Source organism: Dermacentor andersoni, chromosome 1, assembly GCF_023375885.2.
Source record: "Dermacentor andersoni chromosome 1, qqDerAnde1_hic_scaffold, whole genome shotgun sequence".
In the NCBI taxonomy this organism is placed as follows: Eukaryota; Metazoa; Arthropoda; class Arachnida; order Ixodida; family Ixodidae; genus Dermacentor; species Dermacentor andersoni.
The window spans coordinates 79328776-79345930 of NC_092814.1; the positions used below are offsets into that span (position 1 = coordinate 79328776).

Sequence of the window (17155 nt, forward strand, 5' to 3'; positions counted from 1 at the left end):
GGATGTGATGCACCATTGTAACATTCATGTGAACCCTGCTAATAAAAAGGCAACAAGTTTTCATTTACCCAAGGCCGGCATGCACTGTATATATGCTGGCTTTCACTTGAGTGTTAAGCGAAAAAGAAGCATATCATATATTTATACATGAATAACAATAATTAATACATTAACTGCTTGCTCACGGGCACAGCATTCATTGGTCCTGTGACACATGTGCTTATTCTTACTCTTTACGCAAGATTGGAAGTTCAGGGAGAAATCGGGTTTAAACTGATTTTCTTAAATCTTGTTTGAGGTGCAAAAATTAAGAATCATCGGGTTTTATGGAAAAACTAAGTACCCTAACTACCGTATAATGCGCTTTATAATATCTCAGCACACACAAACTTTCAGCAGCAGCACAAAAACAGCCATCTCATATTGTGCTACAGGACTATTGCATCTGCAAGTGATAAACACACCTACCTTCTTGAGTGTCGGCTGTCGATCGTTTCAGAACAGACTCATCCAGGCTCAAGAATCTATGAATGTGTGCGGCTGCCTGCAAATCACATGTGCCAAGCATTAAAGATTAAAAGGAAAATGCAGGTTTACAGATGCCTATACTGCCTATTTTGAGTGCAGAATAAGTACCTGTTCATAATCCTCGTTTTGTAACGCAGTTTGTACACCATCAGTGCAGAACTTCAGGTCTAAGATATCGTCAACTCTTTGAACACACTCCATCACCCGACTCTGTGCAATCAATAAGAAACAGAATGAATGGCAAAAGCAGGTGTACCAAGCAGCATATGAATACAGCGCTAACAACAGTTCATCACCTTTTTATTTTAAACATTGGTGCACTCAATCTAAAGGTCTTTGTTGTTCAGCCCTAACTTCACAGTTAACATCTTCAAGAACTGAATTGAATTCTGGGGTTTTACGTACCAAAATCATGATTTGATTATGAGGCAAGCCGTAGTGGGGGAATCCGGATTAATTTTAATCACCAGGGAATCCTTAACGTGCCCCCAATGCACAGGTCATAGGTGTTTTTCCATTTCGCCCCCATTGAAATGCAGTCGCCACACATGGGATTTGATCCTGCAACCTCGTGCTTAGCATCACAACACCATAGCCGCTAGACCACTGCGGCAGGTTTAACAGCTTCATGAAGTAGCAAGTGAAGTTTATGTGGACACAGCATCTTACATTTATTAAAGGTACAAGTGTTAAAACTTGGATGACAGCAAAATAAAAACTAAGAAAACATTAGGTTATCAACAAGGAAGACATCAGACTCTCATCGTAATTCATAAGACATCAGAATAAGACTCATCACCATAAGACATTAGAACTGGCACACCAATGGTAATTTACCCCATGTGTAGGATATTCTAAACTGCACAACTTTTGTGGTCGCTCCTAACACCGCCACGGATGAACATGTGAAAAAAACCTGTCACTCATCGTCTGACAGCAACCCCTGCGACTGTGCCATAATTGTCGCCACAAGGATAAAGCTAAGTTCCCACGAAGCACTGCACAGGTCTCGCCACACTTAACTGTCATCACCCCGCAGTGCTGTGAGAACTGGACAAAAGCACATGGACCCAGCAGTCTTGCTGAAGCCAATAGGCAGATGGGGATCGCATTGCTTAGTCGGAGGCTGTCTGTCACATAGGGTAGCGAGCTGCTCATATGCAAATAATTATATGGAATGTCCTCAAGTTTGCCGTTTGCTTGCAAGTGCATGAGCTCAGGTATGGCCCGGATGCCAGAAATGGAAAGGATGCTCAATGCAACTTTCCCTTGCTTGCATTTATGCATCTTTTTGTTGCTGTTTATTGAAGCGAAACACAAAACACATGTTGTGGAGGGAAAGGAGAACTGAATTAAGGGGACGAATAGGAATAACATAGAAAACTTGCGCATTGATTTGTTCTAAGCAATGGTAGAGCAGCATGCTTACAAAGCCACTTGAGTGGTAGTGTCCCTCTTCCCTATAGTGCTGAGCAGCAGAGAAGTGCGATTCTCTGTGGATCGAATTGGTTAAAAATAAACGGCTTGACTTAGTAAAAAATGGCGGTTGGAGTATCTCGAGCTGCAAGGGAAAATTGTCATCTACCCGAATGTAGCACACAGCTACGAAGGAAACCCATACAGGTTTCTCAGAAAGAAAAGTTCGCAGTTGAGAAAAAATTTGTCTCCCTCGACTGGGACATTTTCTTTCTGAGAATCCCGTATGGATATCCTTCGTAGTGTTGCGCTACATTTGGGTGGATGACGATTTTCCCTTTGATGACACTTCCTCCACCTTGCAGGAGTCTGCAGAACTGATCTGCCAGCTTCTGGAGCTATGTCACTTCAGTCTGTTTTGACATAAATAAACCTGTACATACAGAGGAGTTGTTGCAAGCTCTTTGCAATGTGTAGCCTCACAATTGAGTGTCAAGGGCCAACAACCGAGACCAACAGTGGGGTCATTGGAAGAAATAGTTCAGCAGTGCCCTGAATCAAGTATTATCTTCAACTCCAGGACTTGGTGTTACTACTGTCAAGTAGAACAGTGCACAACACCCTGCTCTGAGGTGTACATACAAAAATGGAATATCAATTTCCAGGTTTATTATGCCATATAGCTGTCTGAACCAAAGCATCTATGGGTCCTTAAATGTGTTAAGTTCCTGTCCTCAGGTCAGTATTTCGTGTTCACACAATTACGATATTAACACACACATTTGCACTAGTCTTCTCCAGAATGGCTTCTCTCTATATATGGGCAAGCACAAGCGACAAAACAAGAAAAATTTTACATGGCTGTTCGGGAAAAAAACAGAAGTGTTTAGATGCAGTAAGGCTAAGGCATATTTGCTAAACAAAAGATACAGTGAAATAGAGAAAACAAAATATATAAACCAGCAGCAGTATCATGAAGCTTTTTTGACCATTTATTACTACAAACCAGTGACAAATATGTTGGGAATTATTTGTACCTTATGGCATTGAATTCATGTTTAATGTTATTACCACATGCCAGTAAGCTTCAGCAATGATTATACAACAATCACATGAGTATGCTAGACTGCACTGTCTTGCAGGCAGAGTTGTCATAATACATGTCAAATATTGTCACCTTTGCTAAGTCTAACTGCCGAACTTTGCTGCTGATGTCCTCAGCAAGTGTGGAAGTAAATGATATCATGTTTGCAAGTTGCTCTGCATCCCCATAAACAAGCTGGAATGTTGGCCTGCAAAGAAAGAATAACATATTAATTGAAATATTATTTTATTTATAAACAAGATCGCTCGAAGGCCTCTTCACCTATTGTACAACAGCCAGATAGCAGTATGTTCTGTCATTTAAACCCTTATGCAGATGCACTGCTGTGTATTATAGAGAGTTTGAAGGAAAAAACCAGTCAAAAAACACAAAGGACAAGAGGAGAGGTTGTGGTGTGAACCTCTCCTCTTGTCCTTTGTGTTTTTTGACTGGTTTTTTCCTTGAAGTATGTACCAACTGGCCCGGATTTCAGTCCTTCTATTATAGAGAGCTTTTGATGAAGCAAGAAACAATCTACAGCTAATGTTGCTTATTACGGTAGTAACACGCAAGATATCAAGACAGTGCTTCCAATGTGACTAGTACAGGCAGATTAAAAATGAGGCGATAACAAAAAAAAAAAAGAAACTTTTATGGAATGTTTTCAGTGTGCATCTACACAGAAAAGAGGGATGTTAACAAATGGTTTTTCATGTAACAATGTAAAGTGTCTGCTATACACCATGCATGCAATCTTCGTAAACACACTTTTTTTTTTTCCTGTTAGGAGGTCTCGACAGTTCTTACTTCGGGACATCTGATTGTGTATTTATACTCCACTTATGTTCAAGTATCGCACAAATGAAAATAAAATTTAATATACTTAGCGCACAGCCATGTTCAATTATTCAAGGCTATATTTGTTTGTCCCACTAAGTTTCAACGGCCGCTCTAATATACAAACGAATTACTTCAAGAATAACACTGTTACGCAGGCTTTAAAGGGGGGCGTGGCACATTACAACTTCTGTGACAGTCAAATGACACTCGGCTATACAGTTACCTAACACCACATTTGAACAGCTTTTTAACCTGTGAGCCTTGAAGTTTACGTGCAGGGTTTCAAGTGAATATATCCATAAACGAACCGTAACTGCGTGCTTACAAAATCTTATGAATTTTGGTGATCTTCGACTCCAACTCAGTTCGCTGCGAGACCAAGCCATCCAAAGCTTTGGTAGCTTGTTCCTGCGGCAGAAAATGGCACAAGAAAAAAATAAACACTTCGGTCACCAGAGCGATCGTAAGTCAAAATGTATTCAAGCACGCAAACAACTCAATAAACAAGTCGATGGTAAGCAGGCAAATAAACATATAGCGATGCAATCGGAGGACCGGAACTGATTAAGGTCTATGTGTGACCTCGCAATAAACTGTTTCGCGCATGTGCCTTGATATTCGAAAGGGCAACGATGTAAGCAAAAGTAGAAAGCTAATGACAGCTACTGTCATAGCTAGTAGTATACGCCAGCTGACACACAAGGTGCAAATGTGTAAGACACCACCGGTCCTGATGACAACAGAAAAAAAAATTGAACTGAGAGGCCATAAATCGAATAAGAAGCTGAAATAAATTATAAAAGAAACTAAAAGTAATGTAGTTCACATCCCGTTCATCGACTTACGTCTGCAAGTTGCTCCGTACACACCAAAGTAGAGCTGTTCGCGTTCTTTGCACCGCGGTAAATGGATGTAAATTAAAACGCCTGTGAAAAATATGTCTTACCTCTTCTAAGCAAAGCTGCTTGTACATATCTTCAGCTTGTTCAACGGAAGAAACATTGTAAATACGATCATCGCACATATCTAAACCGTGTACAGAAATCGCCATAGCGACACGTGACAAGCTTCGGATCAATGTTGCTGACACCCGACCCACGAAACCGCCAACAAAAGCCATCTCAAAACGTTTTAATCTAAGATGCTTTTAAAAATATCCTAACATATTAACATGGTAAAATACTAAAAGTTATCGGTGATTTTGTAGTATTCTTGTTCACAAATTGTTCAGCTTTATTTAGTTCCGGAACGTGCGTTTTTCTTTAAAAATTGTAGAAAAGATATTTCGCGCTTACCGCTGCTTTGTTCTTGTTACAATTTCGAAAAAGAAATTGAATGTTATGGTGTAAATTATTAAATTTAACACTGGACATTGTTACTTGCCTGGTTTTTAAAGAAAACGCTACAAATGATGGGCTCTCTGATGCGGCCTGCAGAAATGAATGAAAACAGTTCTCGCAGTCTTTGATTTACCGTACTGCAGTTGCCGAAAGCGAAATTTAATTGGGACGAACGCCAACAAAGGCAAATTTGCAGTTTTTTTTCTTCAAAAACCTGGCTTGTAAAAGTGTTCGAGTGTCTCATTTCAGGAATCACCAGCCTTTTGTGCGCAGGCGCGAGTACAAGGTGCGAGCATAGAGAAATTTCTTTCTCTATGGTGCGAGAGAGAACATCTGGAGGCTTTTGCTTTTTGAATGTTTGACTTTGCCTAGGTACTACGGAGAAGTTCTTTTGCTCGTTTTGCATGCATTTCTCCCTAGGCGTGCCGGCATTGCAGTTTGAGGTCGTACGCGTGCGTGCGTGTTGATCGTCCACAAGTTTTCCTCGTGCTCCTTGGCTGTTGCTGGCGGTTTTTTTTTTTTTATTGCGATAGCAGTTACATGGACATTCCAGACGCATCTTTGCCATGGCCGTCGGCGTCGCTGTGTTGTTCCATGTAAAGTCGAAGGGCGACAACACCGTCGCCGCGCGCCCTATGCTTTATGTACGAGTGAAAACACACGAGGGGAGCCACCGATCGCGGCTCAATCTGGCGCGCGCCAGGGAGGAAGACGGAGAGCAAACGCGCCATCTTCCGTGGCGCGAAAGGCCGTAGGGGTATGTAGGGGAGGGAGGGAGGGGGCTGCGTTATTTGGCTCCAGCGGCAAATGCGTATTTCGCGACCGGGCTCAAGAGGAACTGTCTATCACGGCTTTATCTCACGCGCGAAAGGGAGGAAAGTGGGGAGGCAGAGCGGGAGGGGGGGGGGGGGTGGCTTTTACTCCGCCAGCAACTGCGTACTTTGCGCGGCGGCGCGCGGTCGCGAGCACCGTATCTCGAAAGCGATCTGCAGACGACTCATACCTTTGTGCGTGCTGTTTTCTCGCCACTGTTTTCAGCGAAGCGATAGACAGCAAGAGGGTCACTTCGCTCGCTGCTGCTGCCGCGCTTGCTCACACCACACTCTTAAGCAAAATTACACCCTTTTTCCACAACGATAATCGTCAGCTGTCTTGTCCGCATTTCCTTTCTTTAACGGGGCGAGCCCGGTACTTCCCACACCCTTAATTTTAAGCAAGGTTACACCCTTTGAGGTCTATCTCTGCCACACAACCATAATCGTCATCTGCCTTGCTTGCGTTTCCTTTCTTGAAAGCTCGGCGCTCGCTACTTTCCTGTCAGAAGCTGCGTCACACTGATAACGCCCATGCCGTTCGTGACTGGGAAGTACCGGGCTCGCAGCGTTAAAGAAAGGAAACGCGGGCAACAGATGACGATTATTGTTGTGGGACAAGATACGCCCCAAATAGTGTAAAATTTTCTAAAAGTGAAGAGTGTACACTCTTAGAAAAATTTACACCCTTTGGGGCGTATCTTGTCCCACAACAATAATCGTCATATGTCTTGCCCGCGTTTCCTTTCTTTAACGCTGCGAGCCCGGTACTTCCCAGTCACGAACGGCATGCGCGTTATCAGTGTGACGCAGCATTCTCGACAGGAAAGTAGCGAGCGCCGAGTTTCAAGAAAGGAAACGCAAGCAAGGCAGATGACGATTATTGTTGTGGGACAAATATACACCCCAAAGGGTGCAACCGTTTTAAGAGTGTAGTAACGAACGGCATGAGCGTTATCAGCATGACATAGCAATCCTCATAGGAAAGTAGCGGTCGCGGCCTTTTCAAGAGAGGAAACGCAAGTAAGGCAGATGACGATTATCGTTGCGTGGCAGAGATACACCCCGAAGGATGTAACTTTGCCTAAGAGTGTGCAGTGTTTTGACAGGGAGTGTCCACAATCATCGAGTGTGATGTGTTCATATTTGCTTGTGCGCGCTAACACCATGCTTGTTAATTCAGGTATGGCGAATTCGGCAAATCACACCGATGCGCACCGGGACGCTATTGTGCGGCCATGACTAGATGAAACGGCGCATCCCACACTCTTAATTTTAGGCAAAGTTACACCCTTTGAGGTGTATCTTTGCCACACAACGATAATCGTCATCTGCCTTGCTTGCGTTTCCTTTCTTGAAAACGCCGCGCCCGCTACTTTCCTGTCGGAAATGCCATGTCATGCTGATAACGTGCATGCCGTTCGTTATTGGAAAGCACCGGGCTCGCCGCGGTAAAGAAAGGAAATGCGGACACGGCAGTTGACGATTATCGTTGTGTGGCAAAAGGGCGTAATTTTGCTTAAGAGTGTATAGGGGGACTCCGGAAATTTGGACCACCTAGGGTTCTTTAACGTGCACCTAAATGTGCTTTCGCAGATTTAGGTGCTTTCGCATATCGCCCCTTGTTGTGGAACAGGACAAGCCCCAGAGGGTGTAAATTTTTTAAACAATGTATTGATATTCGGCCGTCGTGGAAGTAAAAGTTAGCAGGCTCCTTTATTAACTCATTTTTCGAGTACTGAATTTTTGGTAAGGTGTTGCGTAACTTTGCCTTTAATCCTTCTTACCAACTCATAACCACTTTGATGGCGATGATTGAGAGCCCCAGGCACGTACCCAGGGGAGGGGGCCCAGCCCCCCCCCCCCCCCCACCGAAATTAAGCAGCATACACCCCCCCCCCCCCCCTCATCCGCCCACGCCACCACTCCTCACGCAAGTTCCTTAAGCTCCGACAAATCAATCTACTCGGCGGACAACGTTTTGCTGCCGTTTACAGCGAAAGCATTATATGACTAACTTCTGTAGTTTTTTCGGCGTCCGTCAAAAGAAAAAATAATGTGAACTGATCCTGGCGATAGTGCAAGAAGGGTCCAAGATCAATGGCACATACACCTGTAGACTCGGGGAACCCATAACGCGCCCTTCGAGATCTTCGGGATGGGCCCACGTATGAGGAGTGCTTAACGCCTCCTTCACCTTCACCGCGGGTGGGCCCGGCATTGCACTACCTTCGGGGTGGATCCACGTATGGGGAGCATTAACGCCTGCTTCACCTCCGCCGTGGGTGGGCCCGGTATTGCACTATCTTCGGGAGCGGCCCACGTATGGGGCGGGGGGGGGGGGTGGAGGGGGCTTAACGCCAGCTTCACCCCCGCCGCGGGTCGGCCCGATATTGCACTATCTTCAGGCCGACCCGCGGCAGAGGTGAAACACTTTTCTTTTCGTTTGAGAGCTTTGACTGTCGTCAGCTTTCGCTGCCATTCCATCTTCACAAGGTGGAATGGTCAATTTTTTCGCTCCTTTTGGATGGCGGTAGTCGTCGGCATCTCTTGGGGTATGGAGGCCAGTTTTCATATCGATTCGGTGCCCGCGCGATTAACTCAAGATGAGTTCAGTTGTCACCATCTATTGTGCAGCAGGCAGGGCTTAGTTTCATGTTTTAATTCTTTCATTTTTATTAATTTTTATTGCCCAACACAATCTTTATGTCACCATCTATTGTTGCAGGCAGGGCGTAGTTTATTGTTTTAATTAAAATACCCTATTTTGTTTATAATACCCAACACAATTTTTATGTCACCGTGTATTCAACGATCACACGCATCGCCGTTGCTTCGTTAGTTCAACCTCCTTTGTTCAGACGGATCCAGGGGCCAAAAAAGAGATTCGGTTCATAGTCAGCTTGTCTGTATGCTCGTGGAACGAGTTGTGGCCGGAGAAAACGCCAGCTGCGTTTAACTTTTCCTTTTTGCTTCATTATTTCTTCAAGTGGCCGCTTGCCGCGACGCTGGCAGATCCTTGGAACCATATACCCGCGATATGGGTTGGATAAGGTGGAAAATCAAATAATGCGGAACAGCGTCCGTCATCAGACCCTGCAATAACCATTAAACCCATAAGCAATATGACTGTCACGCGTTACCTCGTCTGGCTTTTCCCTAATTATACAGCACTTTTCGCGCAAAATTGGCAACTGGAAACAAGAGTCGCAAGGTATTGAAAAATTAAGCGATCTACTAAGGGAGAGAGCCAAGACAACAACCAGACAGGGAGGGAAAGCGAAAATTATTTGTGAAAATATTTATGGATCAAAATATTTTTATTTAAAAAAGAAGTAGAGAAAACGCCGCCGGAAGTGGAGCATAATTCCTTGTGTTTTAAATGACGCTTCTACAGTTATCAGTCGAGCCGCCTGACATAGCCACTCCTGTGCTGTGCTAATGTGGGTGTTTTTCTAACCTTCCGCGGTTGGCGCAGTACGTCGAGAACCGCAGCGTCCTGCGCTCTATGCGGTTGTACGGGACTGGTGACCACGAATCGTTACGCAACTTCCTAAAATATCAACACGAGTTGGTTTTGGCACTTGGTAGAGCAGTAAACTGGGGATCCAAAAGAACTGTGATTGTTCCGCAAATATATATTTCTCTATAATTCTTCCAGAGCTAATTCAAAAAACGCTACTAGAAATCTTAATTTCGCCCTTTCGCTTGTTAACTTGTCCTTGGCAAGGTTCTTCCTACGCATCTTTCATGTGCGAGTCCATTTGATGTGGTTCTTTGTTTGCCAAGTAAAGGAGAAGTGTATCTCACAGGCGTACCTGTGTACACGTTATTTCAATTCTATTTTGCCGGTTTACGCGTCTTTATGGCGAATGGTGGGCATTATTCACATTTCTACTATTAAAGTACCCCCTCCTCCTCATTTGCATCGAAAATTTACCTTGGGTGCCCCCCCCCCCCCCTCCCCGAAAATAAATCCTGCGTACGTGCCTGCCCCGTTTGGTACACTGAGCCAATAAAGTTTGCTTCATTGCAGATTTCTCCTTCCTTTACGTGACTACGTACTCTTCCAGCCGTTTCTTACTAATCTCCCCCGCAGAATACTTTTCGTTTAAGAGCTCGGGCAGGACTACTTTCACATTTATTGCTGGATGGAGACTTAAATTCTACCAGAACATGATCAATAGCTTCTACGCCATTTCCACGTGCTATGCACGAATCCTTTTCCTCTGAAAATTTTCTATTACTACGTGTACTCAGGTATATAGCCTCATCTCGGTCGCTTCAAACAGCAAGGCACTGCCCTTTCGATTATCACAAAGCTGCTTCCTCATGATTTAACTTTTTGCTGTTTGATATAGATTTATAGCTAGCTTCCTCTCCCTTGCGACCATCCAGTATACTGTTCCTTCATCTCTGAACTTACGCTTAACATTTTCCCCTCTTCCCTGTCGATCACGTTAGCGCAATACTTACTGCTTAGTTTCCAGGTAGTTATGATTCAACATCTTTCTCATGCTGTTGCCTATAAATACCCCAGCCATCCATATATTTTCATTCATATACGGCAGTCATCTGTCGAAGTACATTTGGTTCTGAGCTTGCCGCACTTCCAATAACGCCCAGCCTCCTGTCTTCCTATGCTGCTTCATATGCATGTCATATTTCCCTTCGCTCTCAGTGCTAATCTGCTAATCTTCTAGAAGCCCTAAGATTAATCTCCAGTCCCGAATGCACTTCATATTTTAAGCACAGCCCTGAGTTCGCAAATGTATAAGCCTAGGAACCATCCGATGACCCTTTCCCTATGAACCTCTAATTATATCGTATTTGCTGCACCCACATATCACTAAACGTAATTGAGTGGCACACTTTTTACAACAAATTAATCAATTAAACGCATATTACAAAAATAAATTAAGCTCATTAATTTGTGCTACAGGGCCGATTGGTGAAATAATCATCTCTATGCAAGGCGCGCTAGTTTAAATGTACCAAACACACTCGTATGTACGCTCACAAAGATTTCGATGCAGCCCGGCCCTGACTTTATTCAAGGCGGAGAATAATATTTTCGGCAACAGAAAAGCTTTACGTAACAAGCAAATCATTGAACAGATAGCGTTTACTGTGAAAGACATTTTTCACACTGATTCGATTTTCTTGTGTAATGGACGTCAGCCCTGCCGAGTTGCTTTTAGAGATGCTCTAATTTTTCGGCACAGCATAGGCCGCCGGATCCCGCCCTTAATTGTTATATCTCAATGATGATGAAAAGGTTTTATTGACTGGAAAAGAGGAGGGGAGCTAGGGGAAGGGTTGTCGGACCCTTATTCTGGGATTCCGTTGGCTAAGGCCGCCGCCCTGGTTCTTTCCACGAGGGCTTGCTGGTCCTCGAGGGTTGAGCTGGACAGGGCTGCCTCCCATCCTTCCCGAATTGGCTGTAGTGTAGTGTCTAAGGCACTATAATTACCCTGTCAGGCCCAAACCATATGGTACAAATCTGCTTTCTGTCCGCAGAATTTACATTTGGCCGAAAAGGATTGTGGCTCGATAGTATGTAGCTTTAATGGATTATTAAATGAATCATTTAATCAATTTCACGTCAGTTCACATCATACTTACTATTTTGTACTAATTAGCTATTTTATTGTAGTTCGTAGAGCCACGGTCGAGACTTGCCCAACACTCATAATCGTCGAATCCAATACATGCGTAATTTTAGGCCCTATAACATGTGTGTCTACCTCAGTGCAACACCTAGCCAGATTGAATATAGCGATAAAAATCTCTGCAGGTAATGGTGATGATTATTACTATGGTTTATTGGCATCCCCTTTGAAATGGGGCTGTGACTAATAGTCACCTAGCCTGCTTGAGCTGGTCAGGTATGCGTATACACGCTTTTCAGTCTAGCATTTTGTCTACATGTTATTAATCTTTTCTCTTTTCCTTAAAGCTTCTGTATCTAGCTTGTGCCACTACCTATGCCCGTAACGAATCCGGTCCTATCAATCTCTTCCTTGCCTTTTTTCACTTTACCCTTCATCTGTCAATGACTCGGCCTTCCTTGCAGGTTTCGTTTGACACCAGTGGCGACAAGGGACGCGCTGCCCACAAGGGAAGCGCTGCATGTGACAGTCCTGTATAGTGATGAGTCTTTTCACTCGATTCTATTCCTTTTTTATTATTCCCGACCGGCGAGTCTGGTCATAACGTATAGGGGGGCAATCGTTTGGACCTCCGGTGAAACGCGAGAAGGGCAAGAATTGGAATAAAATAGATACATTAACCTGGCCCTGGAGTCATGGATACCCTTTCGTGATGCCGGTGTTGTGGCCGAAGGCGAAACCGTTGTGTGACTACGTGAGCTCCGATACGGACTCGCTGGCTACAGAATAGCTAAGGCGACATTATGCGTTCCATGACACACGAAGATGCTGCGACGGCTGCGCAAGCGCTGTATGCCGTAGACCCATTGCGCAGTTAGTTATACACGCACGACGACGGTGAAGATGGACTAGCGTTCAGAGCTGCGTTTGAGAAAGCAGACATTTATTTATTTATTTATTTATTTATTTATTTATTTATTTATTTATTTATTTATTTATTGATTTATTTATTTCGGTGCCCTAAAGGTCCTGAAGGGCATTACATAGGGGGGTGGGGGTGCAATACAAAACCATTGTGTCAAATATTGAAACACCTGAACAAACAAGAAGAAAAAGAAAGATATGAGTTGGGTAAAAGGAAAACGCCGTAATATAAAGTTTAATGGCACTTTCAGCATGTTATTCATATTTAAATCAGGTGCAACGAGATAAATATTACACAATTCCGAATGGGCATAAGTAACAGGAGCACTGAAATGAACTTCGGAATTGATAAGCAATGTAGTATAATATAAATGTTGAGTGACACATTGAAATCTGCACGAGTAAAAAAAAAAGCCATTATATAATTCTAAGAGACGCGTACGCACTAAAATAGCCGTTATTCATGGAGATGGTTCAGAAGTTCCCTTTGAAAACTAGCTGCATCAGTGCAAGCGACAATGTTTTCTGGTAACGTGTTCCATTCGTTTATGGGTTGCATAGAGGTAAACATTGGTACTCCAGTGTACGAGCAAATATGGGTTGCACTTTGTTTTTATGATCCCGCCTGGATGAAACGTGATGTTCCGGTTTAATGCGATTGGTTGCAAATGTTGACTCGCCGTAATATAAAGAATCAAAGAATGCTAAACACGAATATTTGCGTCGGGTGATCATGCAGAGCGGAAATATTGATGCTGCATTTTAAGAATGATGCGCTCACATAGGGTGAATATGAGGAAAGTATGAATATTACCGCCTTATTCTGTACTGGCTCGATGCGGTTCTGCAATGTAACAGTACCTGGGTGCCATATTATCAATGCGTATTCTAACAAAGACCGGATGAGAGATTTGTAAGCGTGAAGCTTCGTTTCTGAGTTGGCAGGATACAAACGATGTTTGATTAATCCTAATTTCTTAAATGCCTTCTTGGTTATATATTCTATGTGTGTGTGCCAAGTTAGATCTGTGGTTAAATAGACGCCCAGGTACTTGAAACTCGCTGAAGGCGAAAACAATCACGGACTTGTTTGCTGCGAAACCTTCTCAGCCCCCCGGCTGCAGTGGTGTAGCCAGAAATTTATTTGGGGGGGGAGAGAGGGGTTCTCCGCTGACAACTACCCCTCCTCCATCTCTCTCTCTCTCACTATATATATATATATATATATATATATATATATATATATATATATATATATATATATATATATATATATATATATATATATATATAATGCAATGGGAGTCCGGCGCCTTGAACGGGGTCCAAGCGGTACACGACCCACACAAATCCCTGCCGTTCCAAAAAACAGCTATATTAAAGCGAAAGCTTTACTCGCCGCGAACTTGCGATTTCGCCGTGGCCGTGCTCCGAGGAGGCACATGACGTCACACCGCGTTCCTGGTCGTTGCGTTCGCCTCCGCTCGCTTCGCCAGCTGCGTCGCATGCCTGATAACATGTCGGAGGATTGAAAAGGAGAGCTCGCGTGCGCCGCAACCACAGTTGAGGCGGCAGTATGGACGGCGACAATTCTGATAAGCAGGAGGAGGCCTGGAATTAACATCGGAACGAGATGAAGAGGAAACGAATCGCCCAGGAAACAAACGAACAGCTCGCCGAACGACTGGCTAAACGCCGCAACATAGCTAGACAACCAGACTAACCTGGATTTGTAATCAAGATTAACCAAGGCTAACCTTAGCTTTCGCTACGTATATCCTGGCATAGCCGAGCTAAGCCACTGCCAATTTTTCCCCTGACCCACTGCAACTTTAGCCTCCCCCTTGCCCTTCTCTTCATCTCCTTGCACATGAGGCTTTCTTCGTTACCGTTACACTCGCCACCCCTCTCCCCTCGAATTCGCACAGGGGTAAGACAGGAGTTCAGTAGAGGTTTCACGAGGGACGCAAAGCTTCATCTGGCTGGCATGAGTAGGAAAAGTGCGTTTGCGACGGTTGTCATCAAGTTAGGGAATCGCGGCTAAACGAAACGTCACGTGATCCAGAGCTTCCACAACACGGAAAGGGCCAGAAAACCGGGGTAAGAATTTTTCTCAGCGTCGAGGTAAACACAGTGGCCGTGGAACCATGTCTAAATCGCCCCGTTGGAAAGGGCGAGCAGGACGTTGCTGAGACAACGTATTGAACTGCGCTTGGTGGTGCAGTATTGCTGGCCGAGCTCGGAGGCGAGCCTGGCGCAGGGTCTGGCTGGAGTCCACTTTTGCGAGGCGTCCTTGCAGGGACGTGTCGAAGCCAAGAAGGTGTTCTTGCGGTAACCTTGGCGTCCTCTCGTAGAGAAGTTGAAACGGCGTGGCGCAGGTGACTTCCTGTTGGAACGTATTTAGAGCGAAAACCGCAGCAGCGACGTAGTCATCCCAGTCGTCGTGTGTGGGACAGACATAGGAAGAAATGGTGTATTTTATGGTGCGGTTGGCTCGCTCGACCTGTTAATTTATTTGTGGATGTTTAGGGAATGCTGCAGCGTGTCGTATTCCATGTTTAGACAAGAAACATAATGCTGTGCCACAGTCGGAAAGCAGCAATATCGGCATGCCATGCCGGAATATGAGGCACTCGTTAACGAAAGTCATGACAGGAGCGTCTGCAGAATCAGGGACGGCTCGAACTTCTACCCACTTAAGTAGTCCGTGGCCACAATGAAAAATTTGTTGCCATGCTTGCTGCGAGGAAACGGCCCCATGTTATCAATGCCCACGACATGGAACGGTTCGTTAGGAGGGGCGATTGGTTGTAAGGGCACAGGTTGTGGGTTTGCGACGACCTTACGAGCTTCACAAATGGTGCAGGATGACATGTACAGGTAGACATCAGCGCGCACGCCAGACCACCAAAACCATTCCTTAACGCGAGTCAGAGTCTTCTGCTGACCCAGATGGCCAGCAGTAGGGGCGTCGTGACACATGAAAAATATAGATGGTCGCATGGCCACAGGCACCACAGGTAGGTAAGACTCACTTCTTGTACGTCGATGATAAATGATGCTATCTTGACTGCATAAGCTGATGACAGTCTTTCGAGGCGGCGCTTATGTGTACTGGATTCACCAGAGAGGCGCGGACGATGTCGCAGATTTCGGTATCCTTTGATTTTGCAGCTCAGAGATCGAGTACTGCAAATGCCGGCACAGAGTAGTTAGTAACGACAGGGTTGCGTGAAAGGTAGTAGGCGTCACGGTGGCAAGAACCACTACTATAAGCGACCGCGAAACTGTAGTCTTGAACTTTGAAGGCCAGCCGGGCAAGTTTTACATTTAGGTCTTTTTTGTTTGGAGCCAGCGCAGTGCAACGTTGTCAGTAACAATAGTAAGATGATTGCCGTAGACGTAAGGCCGAAACTTCTCAATGGCCCAGACTACCGCGAAATTCTCAAGTTCTGAAGCGGAGTACCGGCTTTCTGGTTCATTGAGGCGGCGACTGGCATCTCGTTCCTTTCGGAGTCAGATTGCAGAAGAACCACCCCGAGGCCAAGACCACTGGCTTTCAGTGGGGATGATGCTAAGGGCGCCCTCTTGATTGTGTGCGAGTGTCGGTGGAGTCGTCAGGTCCACCTTAATGTTCTGGAAGGCTTATTCCTGGTCGGGGCCCGAATGCCACTCCTGATTTTTCTTCAGAAGTTCACTGAGGGCTGCAGCGCGAGCGGCGAAGCCAGGGACGAAACGGCGGAAGTAGGAAGCGAAGACCAAAAAAACTTGTTTGGCTGTTGTAGGAGGCGGAATGCTTGCTAAAGCTTGTAGTTTCGAAGGATCAGGGCTGATGCCGTGGGCACTCACAACATCACCCAAGTAGGTAACTTCTGAATAGCCGACGAAACACTTTGAAGGTTTTGTGCGGAGCGCACCATCATCTAGAACGCGCAAGACGAGCTTCAAACGCCGTTGGTGTTCGGAAAACATGGGAGAGTAAACGATGATGTCATCCAAGTGCACCAACGCCATCGACCAAGTGCCCAGGTGTCCCGGTCCATTAGTCATTAGAAAGTTGCTGGTGCATTAGAGAGCCCAAAGGGAAGGCGGTTAAAATGGTACAGGCCGTCCGGTGTGATAAAAGCTGTCTTCTCCGCGTCGCTCTCGTCGAGCCCGACCTGCCAGTAGCCGCAGAGGAGGTCGAGTGCAGTGAAAAATCTGGCCCCGTGAAGCCGATCTAAGGCGTCGTCGAGGCGGGGAGGAGGGTATACATCCGGCTGGGCAATGCTGTTCAGGCGGTGATAGTCTACGCAAAATCGCCTAGTGCCGTCCTTCTTTCTCACGAGAACTACAGGGGATGACGAAGCACTGAACGAGCGAGACATGATGCCACGCTGTAACGTACCTTCCACTTGAGTTGTAATTTCAGCGCGTTCAGAAGCAGAAACACGACGAGGGCTGTGTCGAACGGGTGCATATGAGCCAGTGTTGATTTTGTGACGGACAAGAGTCATACAGCCAAGTTCACTCGGTGATAATGCCAAGCACCTTCGAAATTTCACCACCGATGCTTGGATATCGGACTTCTCAGATGACGTTAGGTTTGGGCCGAAATGG

General features: G+C 45.3%; 1 protein-coding gene across 1 annotated transcript in view; it reads right to left on the reverse strand.

The window, feature by feature from the left end:
- Positions 1-4937, reverse strand: part of Cog4 (conserved oligomeric Golgi complex subunit 4) — a 63098-nt gene extending 58161 nt beyond the window's left edge. The window contains exons 1-5 of the mRNA XM_050191250.3: positions 4815-4937; positions 4194-4276; positions 3122-3236; positions 637-738; positions 465-544 (exon numbers count right to left, since the gene is read on the reverse strand). Of these exons, the coding sequence (XP_050047207.1) occupies positions 465-544; positions 637-738; positions 3122-3236; positions 4194-4276; positions 4815-4919 (485 nt within the window). The 5' untranslated portion in view covers positions 4920-4937. The remainder of the gene's footprint in view (positions 1-464; positions 545-636; positions 739-3121; positions 3237-4193; positions 4277-4814) is intronic.
- Between the last annotated feature and the right edge of the window lie 12218 nt (positions 4938-17155).